An 18,906-nucleotide genomic window follows, 5' to 3' on the forward strand; every position below is an offset into this window, starting at 1 on the left:
ATCAAGAGTATTACTCCCTCTAGTTGCCTCCTGAACATGCTGATGTAGAAAACAATCATCCAATAAATCCACAAAAGCCTTGCTAGTGTGTGTGTGTGTGTGAGACCAACCCACAAATTCCAGTCAATATCTGGGAAATTAAAATCCCCCATTATAAGACTTTGATTTACTGGCCCACTATTTCCCTGTACAGTTTCTTATTATACTCATCAGAGTCATTAGGCCTATAACACAATCCTACTCTCAATTTTGATCTCCCAATGCTTATGTCACACCAAACTGACTCGACACTGCACTGTCCAGCAATGTCGACTGGCTTCACTTCCTTGGATTTTGTGTTTCTTAACTAATAGCATAACCCCTCCTACCTTCCTATCCTGTCTATCCTTCCTGTACACATTGTACTCCCCAAATTGCAGTTCTGCATTCCTTATATCTGTGTGACACCATGTCTCTGATATCCCAACAATATCTGCCTTTGATGTTTTGAGCAATACCTCAAATTCATCAAATTTATTTACCAAACTCCTAGCACTGGTGTACATGCAAGTATACATGCACCTGTTCCTATTCTTAGCTACCCTAACACAACCCATGTGTTTACTTGTACTGCAATGACTCCCAGCAGTCTCTGAAATATCCTGCATCTTGTTTTCCAGGCTGCTGCTCATTCCAATAGAAGCAGTGCAAGAATCACTTTCACTTCTGCCAGTGGCTGCTGTTAATCTATTAGTCCTTGTATCCCCCCCCCAAGCTAGCAGTTTTCCAACCCACCTAACACTGCCTTGATAGCATCAGCAAATATTCTCCTGTTAATAAGTTATAGATGGAAAATTGCTAATGGTACAAAGATTATATCTGAAAGAACAATATCTAATACACACAGAAAAAATACTAATTCCAAAAACTTTTGCCAGGGGACAATTGGCACCAAGACAAATGGTAGAGTACTATTTGGATGAAATGCAAGACATGCTTACTATGGAACTGGCCACCATATTTAGCTGTCCAATATGGTGATAATTTGTGTATACTATACTGGAAGTGCAATATGACCTAGTCGACTGTTGCCCTCAGTTTACCATGACACATGAGCATTTCATGGGGAATATGAGGGTTATAACTTGCTAGGCTTTCCTTCAAATCAGCCAGAAATTGGATATGATCTAGATATAACCTTTCCTGCAAGAAGTATCTCCACAACCAAGAGTCACAAGAATTGACTTACTGGCTGACCAATGTACAGAGAGCCCCAGTAGTTTCTAAACACTCTCTTTCCTGAATCACGCAACGACAAAGATCAATAATGATCAGCTGTCATAATACATATCTTTGCACTATGAACTCAAGCCCACCTTTGAAGAAAAAAGTTCCAATTATGAAAATGTAAATCCCACACCAAACAGCAAGAAGTGGACAATGGAGCTGCACTTCACTAACAACACCCCACATGGTCTGCAACATGCAACAATTATAGAAAGTCACGCTGCAACTTAACTAGAAATGAGCCCCATCTGTTAAGATGTTCCCCAGCTACATCATCAACCCTCATTCCTTACAAGAAATCACAAAAGAAAGTCATTACGTAGATGTGGATTAGTATGTGCTGATGCCTGAATTGCTTAGCAGGCTGATGAAATGTGCAATGAGGAAAATCCTCGTACCTAGCATTCTATACAATATTAATCTTCTGGAGGGCACAGAACACATGAATCTGGTTTTTCTTACAGTTTCATAACAGCAAGAACTGTAAAGCACAACTTAGGTATTCAACGAGTTATTTCAGTATCTATAAGAGGAGAAAAATGCTCCAATCTGATTATCTGATAATGCATTACCATATAAGAAAACAAGGCCAGCCTCCTCACTATAACGCTGAGACTTAAATTTGCTTTAATGTTATTTCAAATATTTTATGTGATTGTAGATACCAGCAGAGTGCTGCAGTGATGTTTCTGGATTACATTCAGATATAAACTCTAGTTCAGCAGACACCATCCATCATTTCTGAAGCCAGTTAAATGGATGTCTGTTAAATCGAGAGTTTAACATATGCTTATGACAAAAAATATTTCAAGAATATGTACAAGTTAGTGCAATTGCATCATTTCTGTACATAGCCAACTACTTAAGTAGTTATAAATTGGCATCATCAAGTATATCTCATATTGTGAATAATTTCACAATATGAGATATACTTAATGAAGAAAAAAGTTCTAAAAGGTTCTAGTTGCCATGATATTGCACTACTTCGAATAAGTAATGCTTCACCATAGAAGACGATTGTTACTTATTCTCAGCAGATACCATCACCCATATGGCACTGTTTCGGAGCTTATTGGCTTCTCATCAGTGGATGGGCAGGTACTCTGGTGTTGCAATGATGACAACCCAGCTGCGAAGTATACTCAACCATTATGCATGCCTAATCTAAATTTAACTTAACTTAGCGTTCAAAATTTAACAGGTAGTTCCCGCTTTATGAGTATCAAGTATCAACAAAATCAAAAATATGAATGTTACTTGCAAAAGATGAATATTAAACATTCATAAATACCACATTTCAAATCAAGTGCATAGCTATACAATACAGTGCACCCCCGCTTTACGATATCAATCCATTCCAGAGACACCATCGCATTATGAAAATATCGTAATGTGAACCCAATAACACACTGTATTTTGGTAATTCATTCCATGACTTTGGAAGTTGAAATTTTCGCTATAAAACTCTCTAAAAGGTCATTTTTATAGTGTAAATTGTATTAGTTACCAATTCAAATCATTAAAATGCATTACACTTTCAACCTTATCATATGTTCTGTTATAAGAACCAATTTTGAACGGCTTTGTGATATTTTTCTAAACCACATTTCTGGAGGACATGACCATAAAACAATAAAAACAATTTGCACTTTCTAAAAAAATACCGATAGCTGGAATTGTATGGTTTTTTATGTTATTATGGTGAAATGTGTTTCCCCTTAACTGAAATCTTCAATCGTATAAAAAACAAATAAAATTTCAGCATCTTCTCTTCATTTTTTTTTAAAAGCTTCGTAAACTTGTTACTACGTGCAAATCGCATTAGTTGCAATTTGTGCGTTCCGTTAAAAAATGCTTATGCACGCTACTGAAATTTATTTATAAAGAAAAGAGAAGATTATCTTGGAAACAAACGCCTCTTGAAACATTTCTGAAGAAGACCTTGTACAACAAACCAATGAGTGCTGAGCCAATAATGAGTGATCAACGAGTATGCATTTAGTCGATGATGATGAATAAACATTCTTTAACATTATTTACCCCCAGGGGCTCACATCTGGTGAGTATAGGCTTGGCACACCCAGGTGTCCTGGAGCTGGATATCATCATTCTTCTATTTCTTGGTGATTCCCTTCTACTTCTGACTCTCTCTCTCTCTCTCTCTCTCTCTCTCTCTGAGTAATTCAGAAATTTCTTTTTGGCTGGTGCAGCATAAGCCTCAGGCTTCCTTGCATCATATAGCTAATAATAATAATATAATAATGAATAATAATAATTTGTAAGTCATAAATAATTATTATAATTTGCTTGATTTTACAGGCTACATTTTCCTTTCTTTGGATAAATCAATCATTGTTGAAAACGTAATCCCTATTTTTAACATTATGTCTAGGGGAAATAAATTCTCGCTTTATGAGCATGCACTAGGAACGAATTAACTCATAAAGTCGGGAACTACCTATATAAATCCACAATATGAGAGATGCCTAATGGTGTGGAGTAATTTAGATTATGATATAGTTTAGGACTAAAGCCTCAGATTATGTAAAGAATTTAACTAATGTACAATTGCATCATTTCTGTACATAGCCAACTACTTAAGTAGTTATAAATTGACATCATTAAGTATATCTCATAATGTGAATACTTTCACGAGTTGCCATAATATTGCACTACCTCGAATAAGTAACACTTCACCATAGGAGAAGACTATTGTTACTTATTCTCCTATGATGAAGTGTTACGTCAGCGGTTTTCAACCGGGTATCGCAACAACATTCTTGGGGTGCCATATAATTTGGGTTTAAGTTACTTTAAGTTATTATTATTATTATTTTTTTTTGAAATTTATATATTTATTTCATTATAAAAAGGGCACAATATCCATTGAACTGTATCTTTTTAATTTTGTGATGATCTATAATTGATCTTTATTTAGTACCTCTATATAAAGAACAAAATTTTTATATTGGTATATATTAAAAAGTCGAAAACCACTGTGTTAGGTATTTCTTTTGGCCTAGGGGTGCCGTGAAAAAATTACTGGGACAGTAAGGGTGCTGTGAACCAAGAAAGTTTGGGAACCTCTGCTTTACTTATTCGAGGTAGTGCAATATTATGGCAACTCGTTGTGAAAGTATTCTCAATATGAGATATACTTAATGATGCCAATTTATAACTAGTTAAGTAGTTTGCTATGTACAGAAATGATGTAATTGCACTAACTTGTACATTAGTTAAACTCTTTACATAACCTGAGGCTTTAGCCCTAAACTATATTGTAGAATAAAATATATAACACTAGCATTGCCCACATACAATGTACAAGCCACCTAAGCAACAATAACATTAAACTCTACTCATTACACATCACTTATTTATACACCAGGAATGCTCAATTTTATATAGAGGGAAATGGATAACTGAACTCTCTCAAAAAAAGGCAGGTTAAATTTCTTTTGTAATATTGTAAAAGGAACTTTATTAAGTAACTAATTATTAATAAATAGAAGTTAAGCAGATTTCATATTTAAAATAGTATAAACTAAGCTGAAACGGGCGGGATTAAATACAGTCAACATTATAACCACTGAAAGAATCCTGTACACAGTGTTCCTGGAGGCAACCGATGTTACTACCATGTTGTGATGCTCAAAAAGTAATATTTAATTATATATATATATACATATGTTTTGAAGGAAGCAACAGTTTAAGATATTATTAATAATAAAATAATAAAAATAGTTTATGGACCTAGTTCATACATATATATATATATCAATAAATAAAAATCAGTACAGTAAAACATCGATTATCCATGGTAATTTGAGGATGCTAGAGCCCAGTTAATTGAAAAACACAGAAAATCAAAATTACGTTTTTATTTGTTTAAATAACTTCGAAAACACAAAAACATAAGACATTACATGTATATAACACAACAATAATATTTTATTCATTTTGATAGACAATCTGTAAGCTTTGATTTTCTTTTATAGCATTATTTTTTCTTATGTCCAAGAATTTTTAAAATTTCGATATAATACATCATCTTCACTTTCCACAAATTTAGGTAATGTCTCTGCAGCTGTTAGGGCTTCATTAACAACTTACTTTGCAAGCTGGTTGTAGTTCCTCATCATTGTCCTCATCAGATCCTGCAATACGTTCTTGCACACTTTGGATTAAGTTATCGTCAGTCATTTTTTCGTAGCTGGGTTCATTTTTGTCTATATTTAACCATTGATTAACACTTGCCCCGTCTAAGTCTTTGCATCCTTTAATATTTTGAACTGAGTTTAAAATATCAGGAACAATTTCTACGGTGTTATTTGAGTTTCACACTTCCAAGTTATTTTCACCAATTAAAAAGTAATCAGGCAATATTTTTTTTAACACTTTTATAATTGTTTCTCTTTTAACTTCCACCCATGCAGTAGAAATGTTACAGATAGCATCCTTAATTGTTAGTGACTTCCAAAATAAGAGGATTCTTTTCTTCCATGATAAAGTCCATCAATAAGGTATTTCTACTCAATTCAATCGTTTCATGCTCTCAATCACCTGCCCCCCCTGGTCCACAGGTTGTACCAAGTGGTGTTATGATGGGTGGAAGAAAATGGCGACAATATAGCTATTTTTTGCAGATAGTTTTTCCAATCCAATTGAGGATGCGACAGAACATCATCTAATAACAAAATTGCTTTGTGGGGGAGACCTTTACGAGACAAAATTTTTAATGTGAGCAATGAATTTATCTGTCCACCACTTTTCGACTATATCCCTAGTCATCCATGCAGATCAGTGATTATAATAATCTGTTGGAATATTAGTCGGGTCCTTTAAGCTTCTAGAAGATTGATTTTTCCGCTATGGTTAATTTTAATTTGTCATCCCCTGAAGCATTTGCACAGCATAAAATTGTTATCTTGTCTTTGCTAATTTTATATCCCAGTGCATTTCTTTCTTGTACAGACGGCAACATGCAATTGGGCATTGCTCACCAATGAAGTCCCGTCTCGTCTACGGTGTAAATTTGCGATGGAACAAGGCCCTTTTCTTTAATAATTGTAGCTAATTCATCACAGGATAAAGTTGCTCCTATTATATGCAGAGAGCTTTTCACCCTGTATCTCTAAATCTACACGCTGTCTTGAAATCTTTTCAACTAACCAGATGAAAATATAGGTGTTCCAGGAATTTCTAATCTGTCAAAAAATATTTTGCCTTGCTTAAAATAATTGGTCTAGATATTGGAGTTCCTTCAGCTCTTTGCTGTAAAAAACACTTTATCATTACACTTTCAAGTTATTCATTTGTAGCACCTTTAAGTGAATTTCTTTGTGAAGTGAAAGCAAATGTGTCACACTTAGAATCAAATTTATTTATATTGGGCTGGTTTTTAATGATTGTCCTGTACAGTTTGCTGGCCAATTCCAAATTCGTCTGCAAGCTTGGAAACACTTTCATGTTTTTCACGTCTTTTAATAATTTACAGTTTCTTTTCCACTGTTAAAACAACTCGTTTTCGTTTACCTGACATTTTTAGGGGTTGAAATGCGAGATAAATATTATGTACAACCACGGCAAGCACAGGAACAATTTTTCATGATATTTAGTAGACAAATGCGAATAGGTTACATTTGTATGTTATTTGGCATTAGAAATGCGGCAGGTGTTTCAAGCCACTTTACTTCACATCTGCGAGTGTATAAACATCTGATGCAATTTACCAGGTGACCAAATGAGAGACTCGACAGTGATTTCCTGTATGTACTTTACAAATCCAATCGCACAGATAAATAATATTCTTTAAATATTTGTTAAAAATAAAACTACATACATATAGAGGACCACGGTTAATCCATCCCTATGGATAATTGAGCCCCGGATAACTAATGTTTTACTGTATATGAGTAAAAATAAATTGAATAATTCATATAAGTGTTTCATATTTCATATATTAATTGCTTTTAAAAATTTAAAAACTGCTGACACGTGGTCAATGTTGCTTAAAATCTGACTGAGTGTATATGGCTCAGTCAGATGGGTAAAAGCGTTAAAATGAGCATTTTTAAAACTGGACAGTCGGATATAATATGTTTTACAGTTAAGATGGTATCACATTGCTCGTACATAGGAAGGTCATCAGCCCTCAGCAGAGAAGAGTGTGTCAGCTGACTGTCCTATGCAGAGCCGAGATATAACTTCCTCTTTACAGTTCCTGCGTAGACTAGACTATCAATGTTCAATTACAGGCCTAATCTCATATAAATTGTTTGCAACCTGCCAATGCCATGAGTGTTGAATGCCATGAGTGTTGCCATTGGGACAGTTTCGTACGTACTAATTGACTGTAGTTTGTATAAGGGACTAACAGGGTCACTGATTTGGTGGATTTGTCTGCCAAATTATTTCCTAAGATCCCAATGTGGCCAGGGATCCAGCAGAAACGAACACCAAATTTGGATTGTGAAAGGAAGAGCAACTTCTGCTGTATCCTGGATGATTGAGCCTCATTGATGATAAAGCCTGCAATGAACTGAGAGAGTCTGTATACATATCATACATTTTTTGTGGTGGGTGGTTTGTATATGATCCAAGGCTAGCTCAACCATGCACAGCTCTCAGTGAATACACTGCATTCAAGGGAGATCTGTTCAGATATCGTAGTGCCTGGGAAGACAGTTGCAGATCCCACAGCCATTTCTGACTTTGAACCATCTGTGCAGACTGGCAAGAAGTCAGAATATTCAGATCGGTGAACTGAAAAGAGCTGCAAGTAGACAGCAGATGGGGTACTGGATCAGATATGAGGCAAAGAATCATCCAGTCTATAGATGAAGGTTTGGGAACATCATCCGATATCACAAAGCAGATAACTGTTCTAGATGCACTTCATATGACAATGAGTGTCTGGAATGAAGTTTCCGAAACCAGCATTAGCAACTGTTTCAAAAATGTAAATTAATTATTCATGATGGTCAACTAAGTCACGATAATGACCACGTTGAAAAGCCTGAAGACATGGACAAAAAACCTGAACAGGAGTTTAATGATAGGGTGGATACAGATGGTGATCTACATGTTACTATAGCTTTAACAGATAAAGAAATTGCCACCTGTTACTGACAATTTTGCCGAGGAGCAGAAAAATGAAGATGAACCCAAACGAATTCCAGTTACGAAATGACAAACTCATGAAGCTATAGCCATCCTGAGGAGAGCATTGGAAGAAAATAGTTCAAGTGATCATGCATACAGACTGTTATACAATATTGAAAAATCTATAAATAGACTATGTAGTGATAATTTAAAGCAATCTAAAATAAGTGACTATTTTAAATTATAATCATATTACAAAGTTTTATGTTTAATATGTATATTAATTAAGATATATATGTAAGTATAAATTTATTTTTATTTTGCTAACCTGTGGATATACTTCCGATTTTCACATATCATTTAAGTGGTAAAAAACCTTTGATAATAAAGTGTAAATTTTTGCATTATATCTTTTTTTTCTAGCCTCTGGGTAATATTTGTCGATTTTTAGTTATTAGAATCAAAATTCAATTTGTAAACACTATCACTATAACCGGCACTTACTGTGGTGGGGGCTATGGGGGCATGCAGTTCTTGCATAGTAGCAAATCTTTACCTACACTATTATGAAAGAAACATAAATAAAAGCTTAATACTATATCACTACATTGATGATCTTATTGCAATAAATGACCCCACTTTCAGAAAGATATTGTACCACAATATCCTCTGGAGTTACAACTGGAAAGTACCAATAAAGATAGCACTACAGCTGCAACTTAACTAGATATAGATATATATAAAATTGATAATAAGTGGTATACCAAAGTATATGACAAACATAAAGACTAACTTTGAAGCTATCAGCTTAATTCCAATATCTCAAAAAGGATTCATAGTAACATTATTACTTCACAGAGTTTCAGATTAATAAAAATAAGTAAAGACATCAAAAGTATTATAGAATCACTAATAGAATTAAAAGCCAAGCTGATAAGAAATGAATTCCCAAAAAAGTTCATTGCAAAATATCTTAACAGGGCTATAATAATTGCAATTAATAAATGGAATGGAAATATTAACCCTAAATTAGTTATAGCTGAAGTACATAAAATATGGCAGTCATATTTATTCTCTCTGTTCTCACCAAGGTCATTCTGAGAGCTTATACATATGTATATAATAGGCACTTTCCTTGGATCATATTACATATAGCTTACTAAAACCGCTGTAGAAAGGTTGTACCTATATTTGTTCTAAGGGTAGTAATTAATTTTTGAATTATTACGCATTATTCACTCATATTAGGGTACCAACTAATTTCTTTTAAAGTGAGTTAAAATAACAGCCATTTTCAGCTGTTCTCTATAATTGCTACAATTCTGCTTTCAACAATTAGTAATATTTCATACTATCTTCAACAATTATATACTATTTTCTGTTATTAGTTCAGTGCTGTTTATCTACTTATTCTCAGTAATTTTCCAACACTTTCAGTTATTTAATTAGCTTCAATTTTTTACACAATCTATAACTATTATTCAGTTTTTACACAATTTATAACTACTTTCATTTTTTATGCAATTTATATCAATTCCAGCAATTTTCTATCATTATCTTCCATTGAATCAGTTATTTAATTGGCTTAAAGTAACCAATAATAAGAGGGCAATGCTATCTTTCCTTGTCTTATCTTGTTACATTTTCTTATATTTGCACAATTTCTAATACTATTATGAAATATTAGCTTAATGCACTTAGGTTACCTACTAATTGCTTAATGCACATAGGTTAACGCACTAGACTATGGTCAGTTATTTATTTATTTTAATTTTCAATTTCAACTATTTTCTGCCTTTTTCTAACATGGTAGGTAGGTAGTTTAATTAATTATTTCATTTTTATACATTTTCAGTTATTAAATTAATTATATATTTAATTGGTCATAAATAACCTTAAGTGAGAGGGTGCTACGGTCATTCTTTATCATATATCAGGTGGCAGAGTTATAAATTCTTTTAGCTATGTTGTTAAAAGCTATGTTGTTCACAGCAAGAAGGTATTGTTCATTTTCTATTTATTTAATATCTTTAGAGAAAACTAATTTTGATTTTCTACTTGATCTACTATTTCAGTAAAGGCTGATTTATTATTATCAGCCTTATTTTTATTATTTCCAAAAAACTAATGTTCAATATTACGTTTTTATATTATTTTTATCTGATTTATTTTGAGTGCTCTGCCCCATCCTTATTTTTTCCATAAGCCCTGTTGTTTTTAATGCGCAAAATGCCATAACACGGAGATTTTTAGGAACACATGTACCGCGTTATAGCAGAACTGATTGTACTTGTCACCTCCCTTAATATACTTGGGTAGATCCCATCCACACCAGATGCCTTTTTTATGTTTAACTTCAACAATTTCTCTTCCACTTCCTCCTAGTTATCACAAAATTATTTACTTTCTCTGTAAAATCTTCTAAGGAGTTATTTTGAAAATCATACAGTTTCTATTATTTCTGAGTTTCAACCTGTTTATGAACACTATGTCTGCATGGTAACTGTTATGTCTAAGGTAACTGTTAGAGTTTGATAAACTTCTGGCATCCCTCAGCTCCTTCCTTCTACTGTTAATATAAGTCTTTGCTGCTTTTCTTGGCATTCTTTGCCAGAGACATTGTAATCTGCTTTGGCTTGCCTAACCTTTGTGATTTGATTGCACACTAGTTTATATCTACCAAGGCTTCTGTATCACCAATTAATATATAACACATCCCACGCATTTTCTTCACTGCCACTTGTCTCAATGGCTCACCTCACATCCATTTATATCTAAGCCTTGAACTGTATTTCTTAGTTGGTATGAAAAGCCTAGTAGCTTCTACGATATCTTCCTGAATGCTCCCATTTAGAATTTGTTAGATTGGACTGCCAATACCCTCCAGTGAGCAAAGTAAGAATGCAGTGTTTAGATAAGTCCTAAACCAAAATGTGTGAGATAAGCCGCTGTAGCCTACACTATATCAACCACCGAGAAAACACCTAGCTGAGCAGTAAAGCAAGTGAAGCTGAAAAGATGAACTAAAAATGCATGAATATAAATATCCACTGAGAGTGGATCTAGTGGGGACAGAACATTAACAACTTTATTTCGAACCACATATATAAAAGACTGTCTATTACATCTAAAATATAAATTAACAGAAATGATACTATAATTTTAAATGAAGGAACCAACAAATGAAGGATACTAATTGTGATGGTAAAACTGTTGCCAGGCAACGAGTATGGGATCATGAACCAACATAAAGTGACACCAGAAAAAACATTTTCGTTATTGTAAGAGTAATACCAATTACAATGTGCACTATTTCTAAAGGAGTCGGAAGAGAAAAGGTTTGGCTGAAATATTGTTTCTAACAAGAACTGCAATCCATCCCTGAGTTGCTGTACCAGTGTTCTTATCTCATATAAAGATAGTATAATTTTAATGTTAGGATACTCTTGCACATTTAAATAAGTTTTCCCAAGGATATGGCCTGCTGAACCATAGTGAACAATAAGATCAGTGAAACTGTCCTTTGCATTCTCAAAGCCTCCACAACTCCACTGAAGAATCTTTTCTATTATTTGGTTTTATGGATAGATGTTGGCTCTGACTGCTTTTTTGATATAGACTGTAGATTGCTTGTGCCAGTCTATTTTTATTTTATCTTTGTTTAGGAAATAATGAGTGTGCTATGTCCATGTCATTCTCACAAAGTGCTAAAATTCATTCTGTTCATCAGTATCCATTCCAATAGAGAGTGACAGTTGCAGTTTGATTTCTATCACCTTTGATTTTGCTCTCTTTTGAGGAGCAAAGGCTGAATTTGAGGTGTTACTGGTTTGTTTAGTTGTTTCTTGTGAAAGGCACTGCTTGGAATTAGAGGCAAGCAATATGTCCAATTAGCAACACGTGTATCTCAGAACTGATACATCCATTTGAACACATGCTGACTAAAAATGTTGAACAACTGTGGCATATACACCGATGAGCCAAAACATTATGACCACCTACCTAATATAATGTTGATACTCCATATGCAGCCAAAACAGCTAGTACCAGGCAAGGCATGAATGCTACAAGATTTCTAAATATTGTTTTGTGGTATCTGGTACCAACACGACCAGCAAATCCTTTAACTCCTGTAAACTCCCGGCACATGAATGATTGGACCCAGGGTATCCCAGCAGATCAGAGTTGCTATTCCAACACAAACCACAGATGCTTGGTGGGATTGATGTCTGAGGAATTTGGAGGCCAGGGCAATACCTGGAAGTCTTCGTCATGTTCCGCGAACAAGTCTCGAACAATCCAGGCAGTGTGGCATAGCACATTATTCTGTGGCATAGCGCATATCCAATAATGCGCTATGCCACATTATTCTGCTGAAAGACAGCACCGCCAGAGGGGAAGACCATTGCCATGAAAGAGTGTACCTCGTCAGCAATGATGTTTAGGTAGGTGGTAGACATCAAAGTGCCCGGCACATGGATGACTGGGACCAGGGTATCCCAGCAGAACATCGCCCAAAGCATGACACCATCACCACCGGCTTGTTTTCATCCCACGGTGCATCCAAGCGCCATCACTTCCCCAGTTAAACGACGCACGCGTACCCGGATATCCACATGGTGCAACATTGAACGTGATTCATCAGACCAGACCATCTTCTTCCAATCACTCAAGGTCTAGTTTCGATGCTTGTATGCCCATTGTAGGCACTGTCACTGGTGATCTGTGGTTAGCATAGGCACTCGCAGCGGCCTGCAGCTATTTTCAGCAAGGTTCGATGCACTGTGTATGTGTTGTGACACATTACTCCCGTCACCAGCATTCCACTTACCGGCAAAGCTGCACCACATTCTCCCTTCTGTTACCACATACCATCCGGGAGAGCCTTCACTCACCTAGAGCATCGATGAGTCGTGGTTGTCCGACACCTCGCCGGTGGTTTGTGGGTTTCTCCTCCTCAGGCCACTTTTGGTAGGTACTAATCACGGCTGACACTGAGCATCCCACCAGCCGTACCATTTCGGGTATACTCTGACCCAGTCGTCTGGCCATTACAATTTGGCCTTTTTCAAACTCACTTAAGTCTGCTACCTTTCCCATCTGAAGAACAAGAGTAACACTGATTAACAGAGTTCAGTATCAGGTGTTTTTTATACCATGTCCCGATCAACGCACATGCCATAGTTCTCCTGCAGTTGCTTTGATTTGCATAATGACTCGCTGGTCATAATATTTTGGCTCATCGGTGTATACATTTTGGATTATTTGTCTTCTTGCCTCTGAGTATGTGACTTTATTCTCCTCTTTATAATTCTGGATTTCCTCCCCCTTGCATCCATAGTTTACATGTTCTGGAGAACACCTCAGAGTTACCTTACAATAGGCAATTAGGAGATGTGACAGTGGAATCCAAATGGTTATGCTCCTTTTATCCACAATTAGGATATACTGCCTCTCCTTAACATGCAGTTTTGGGAATAACTTTTTTTTTTTTTTGGCACAAACACAACACATTCAATGCCTTTATGCATATATATATATATATATAAATATAATGACACCAGGAGTGATGTGCTACTACGCATATCTGCATTCACAATGCACCCAACACTGCGACGTCATTCTTAAGCAGTCAACCAATGAGTGCCATAAACATTAAGATACGTGAAATTAACAAATACTTAGTTTTAGTACAGTGATTGAATGCTTTGCAGTAATGCTTGGCTTTTGTTATAGACTTGGAACACAGTTTTTGTTTTTGTTTTTTTGCTGGTGTTGATGTTAGTTTACGTATATGAATAAACTTTTTATAAAATTTTAAGATATGTTCTGATTTTCAACTCAGCACTAAAATAAGCGTTCACTTTTAGCAACAAATTCCAAACTTTCAATTTTCATCCATTATTGACACTTTGAATGAGTCTCTCTCTCTCACTCAGGTGCTAGCAAACATGCTAATTGGGATTTAGGATATATAATCGAAATGGCAGTGGAGATAGCCTGCTTTGACCAATATCAGCAACTCTGAAGAACTAATGTAATGCTACATGCCAGAACAAAGAGCACTACATTTAGGGGAGCAAAGACATCAGTCTTGTTCTGGTGCCCAAAACAAGCCTAATGTCTTTTCAAGTCATGATTCTCCCTGCTGTGTTGACTCTTTGTTCACAGTCTTAGAAAATTTCACCCTCTGATACAGTTAACAAATCCCATTCCATTACTTTAGAGGTGTGTGGAGTGGCATAGGGAGTAACTTTTATTGGTTTCTTCCAAAGGTTGTCATCTTTAATAGCTTCACAGAATATTTAGATCCTCCGAGTTGAGGATCAAAACATGAGATCCTCCTAATTCCTAGTTGAGTGGTCTATATTAGGAGATCACCAGATTGCCTTACTGTTTTCAGTGATCTATCAGATCTTATTGCATTTCTACACAACGAAGTGAGATAATTTACTCAGAGACTGATTTCATAGAGTGCAAAATGAAGAATGTTAAATATCCTCTTGAGGGATTGTTTTCACCTCTTGGTTGAGAAAATTGATATTCCTCATGTCTTGAGCATGATGGCTCTAAAGATGGAAACATTATTATCCATCTTTGCTCCTTTCAACCCTGGGAGAGCTAATTTCTTCTCCCAGGTTTCAAACCCCACCACAGGGGAGGCAGGAGCAGTGCCACTAAAGTGACGAAGAGGTAAAAAAGTTAGCATCTTAGTGTAAAGGGCAAAAAAAAAAAAAAAAGATGCCATGGTCATTATAACCTGCTGGGACATTAAAAAGAGGGCTGCTATAAAGTGATTTGACTGTGTCACAGTTTAGACATTCCTTTGAATATTTTTGATGAAAAAGAATTTAATTCATCTTATCTATTAAACCGATGGATAATGTAATATAATATATTACATTATCCATCGGTATTATGGATAATTTAATTATCCATAATATTATATTACATTATGGATAATGTAATATAATATATTACATTATCCATAATAGAAGAGACCTTGGGTGTCAATGCAGCATATAAATAATAACAGCAGCAATCTTAGGAACCCTATCTGTGTGAACTTATTAGCATGAAACTATCAGGAATCTATCTGTCACATAAAGTGAAGTATAACTTGGAGGTTAATCCTGTTACCTTTAATAGCTCAGACTATTAATATTTTGGAGAGTTGGCCACCAGGTGTCACTTGGTGAAGACGTAGACTTCTGTAGCTACTGCAAGCCGATAAGTTTTTGTTGAAATTTTATCATATTTTTGTTTAGTTAGCATATTAATTTGTGTTTTACAAATAGATTAAATAGGCTTAGTGGTGTTCGTTAGCTTATTTTTTAAATTTAGCTAGTGATTTTGTATGTTACAATGCTACTCCTACCACTATCGTAGCAGTGTTTTTTTTAGCGGGAATATTCTCAGAAGAATAGTAGGGTTTAAATTGTAACAAATAAGTATTTTGACGGGTTTGATCACCTTTTGGTCATACATCTGCTGTATTTTTTGATTAGTTAATGGATTAATTTTTGCTTTACAAACAGATTAAATTGGCTTATTAGCATTCATTAGCATATTTTTTTAAATTTAGCTAGTGACTTGATAAGTTACAACTCGTTACTCTTACTGCTATCGTATTGGTGTTTTGGTTGGAATATTGTAGCATAATCAGCAGCATTGAAGAATAGTAAGGTTTTAATTGTAATAAGTATTTTGAAGCTTTTAATAACCTTTTGAGCATATATCTCTTGTATTTAGCTAAGGATATAACTAATTTAGCATTGTGATCGTAACAGTATAATGTAAATTGATAATGTATATCTCAGATTTGATAGCTAAGGTATAACATAAAACGATACAGAGGAATATGTAATACTCCATTAGCTTAGAATAGTATTGTATAGTAAAGTATAGTACAGTAAATTAATCACTTAAATTTATTAACCTTATTAATTTTCATTGTTAATGAATTAAATCTTATTTAAACTGAAATCTTCCCCCAGACTAGAACAGCAAAGCAACATGCACAAAGTAGCGGGAGTACTGTGGAGATGTGCACGTGTCCCTAATTAACAAATGAGATCAAAGAGTGACATGAGTAATTAAAGACCTGTTAATTAACTTCTGTTCAAGAGAAAATAATGGAGTCACTGGTTAAGGAAGAAATGCAGGATCATCTAGACAAGACTGTAGTTATAGTTTAGGCACAGCATGGGTTTGTTAAGAGGAAGTCTTGTCTGACAAATTTTATTGGATACTATGATGTGGTTACAAAGGAACTGGATGCAAAGAATAATTTTGATATCATATACTTGGATTTTAGGAAAACTTCTGATACTGTGGCACATGGAAGACTACTGTACAAATTGAAGCAGTATGGCATTAAGGGCAAGTTGTACAATGGATAAAAGGATGGTTCAGTGGGAGAAGACAGAGTGGTTATCAATGGACACTGCTCTTCATGGACTAATGTTATTAGCGGAGTCCCCCACGGTTCGGTGTTGGGCCCATAGTTGTTTTCGGTATTTATCAATGATATTGATGAAGGTATATCAGGTTTAATGTCTAAGTTCTAAGACGACATGAAGACGATAGTGGAGAATGAAAAAGACCTGGCGGTAAGTGTGCAGTCAGATATGTAGTTTTCTGAGCAGTGTAAAAAGACTGCAAGAGTAGCTCATGGTGTCTTGTCAATGATATACAGGAATTTTGTTAGTGCCAATAAGGAGGTGATTGTCCCCTTATATAAAGCAATGGTAAGCAAATGGAAATGAAAATATGTATTCAGGTCTAGAGGCCTCATTTTAGGAAAGATGTAGAGCTGCTGGAATGAGTAATAGTAATAGAAGCATTTGATGCAAGAAAGAAAGAGTATAAGCTTACGTAGCATCAGCCAAAAAAAAAAAAAATAATAATTTCACACAACCATTCCCTATAAAAGTTTGTCCACTTCCTCCTTGAATTTATTTAAGCTATCAACTTCCACAATGACAGATGGAAGTTTGTTCCAGCAATTAACCACCCGCTGGCTAAAGACAAATTTCCACACATCTATTCTACAACTGTCTTTCCTCAGTTTGAATTTATGCCCCCTTAGGTTCGTAATCTGAGCAATTGGAAGAATCCCATCAGAGTTCAGCATGCTCAGTCCATTCAAGGCCTAATACTTCTCAAAGAGATCACCTCGCAGTTGCCTAGTCTCCAGCCGTAAGAGGATCCCTTCATTCCCCTAACCCTTCTCTGTACACACTCAAGCAGATCTACATCCTTCCTAAAGTGAGGTCTACAGATCTGTACACAGTACTCAAGGCATGGCCTGACCAGTACGAGAAGGGCAACAAGATTGGTGAGTGGAACAAAGGGTTGGTGTTACCAAGAAAGGCTTAATTTCTGCAAATTGCAGCTTCTGGAGACTAAGCACCTGCGAGGTGATCTAATTAAGGTGTATAAGGCCTTGAATGGATTGTGCAAGCTCAATGCTAATGGGATTCATCCTCTTGCTCAGATTACTCACCTGAGGGGGCATAAATTCAAATTGAGGAAAGAAAATTGATGTGTGGAATAGATGTGTGGAAATTTGCATTTAGCCAGTAGGTGGTTGATAGTTGGAACAAACTTCCATCTGTTGTAGTGGAGGTCAACAACTGAAATAAGTTGAATAAGTTCAAGAACACAAACATTTGGAATGATGGATGGGTTAAACAGGAAGGTTTTTTTTTTTTGGCTAATGCTATATAAGCTTGCTTTCTTGCATCATATGGCCTCTACTAATGCTAATGATATTCTTGGAAGCTTTTGCTTTTATTTTTAACTATTTCTGCTTTTTTTAACCTTTTTTTTTAATTATATACTTTAATTTATAAAACAACACACACACGCCATACTAAATCTTTATAAGAATTTTACAAAAACTTTTGTGCCTACTTACCTTTGGATTCAACAGCTGCATGTATAAATAAATAAATTACTAGAACAACTGTTGTATTTCATATAAGTCTGAAATTTAAAATTATGCATAGCATGCATGATACATAAAATTTTTCTTTAAAGATGAACACAAAGATGAATACAAAGTACATTATTGTAAAGAATGATGCACGTAAAGTGCATCATTCTTTACGATAATAACACAAAAGAAACCAAAGTTTGCGATTTGTTTCACATAATAAGAAGCAAATTTACATACAGAAAACAATGCATTTCCATTTACTTATAAAATAATTTCATTTAAATTAATAAGAAATTGTGCATTTATTCAATTATGAGCTTATTCAATAAACACAGAAGCATAACTGGAAATATTAACGTGTTTGCTGACATATATATCCTAGTGATGTACCATAATGCACACGCAGCTGTTCAATAAGTGATCACTAAGGTAGCGCTATAAAAGTAAAGTCACATGAAACTGACAACTGCTCAATATCAACGTGCTATAAACACTTGGTATACTTCAAAGTTTGTCAATATACTTGATAAAATTTCAAGTGATCAAGTTATTCCATGTAACTAAAGTAACCTTGACACAATAGAAATATAAAT

General features: G+C 35.0%; 1 protein-coding gene across 5 annotated transcripts in view; it reads right to left on the reverse strand.

Annotated features, from left to right (window-relative positions):
• The window catches only part of LOC150085655 (catenin alpha-like), a 499,984-nt gene that overhangs the window by 433,886 nt on the left and 47,192 nt on the right, over positions 1-18,906 (reverse strand). For 2 of the 5 annotated variants that reach the window (XM_090374158.1, XM_090374157.1), the window contains exon 3: positions 18,293-18,307. The exons of the other annotated variants lie outside the window; for them this stretch is intronic. In XM_090374158.1, coding sequence (XP_090230284.1) covers positions 18,293-18,307 — 15 coding nt within the window. The remainder of the gene's footprint in view (positions 1-18,292; positions 18,308-18,906) is intronic. 5 annotated transcript variants of the gene reach the window in all.

The sequence above is a fragment of the Mastigoproctus giganteus genome, chromosome 5 (assembly GCF_048544385.1).
Source record: "Mastigoproctus giganteus isolate SK-2022 chromosome 5, ASM4854438v1, whole genome shotgun sequence".
Classification (NCBI taxonomy): domain Eukaryota; kingdom Metazoa; phylum Arthropoda; class Arachnida; order Uropygi; family Thelyphonidae; genus Mastigoproctus; species Mastigoproctus giganteus.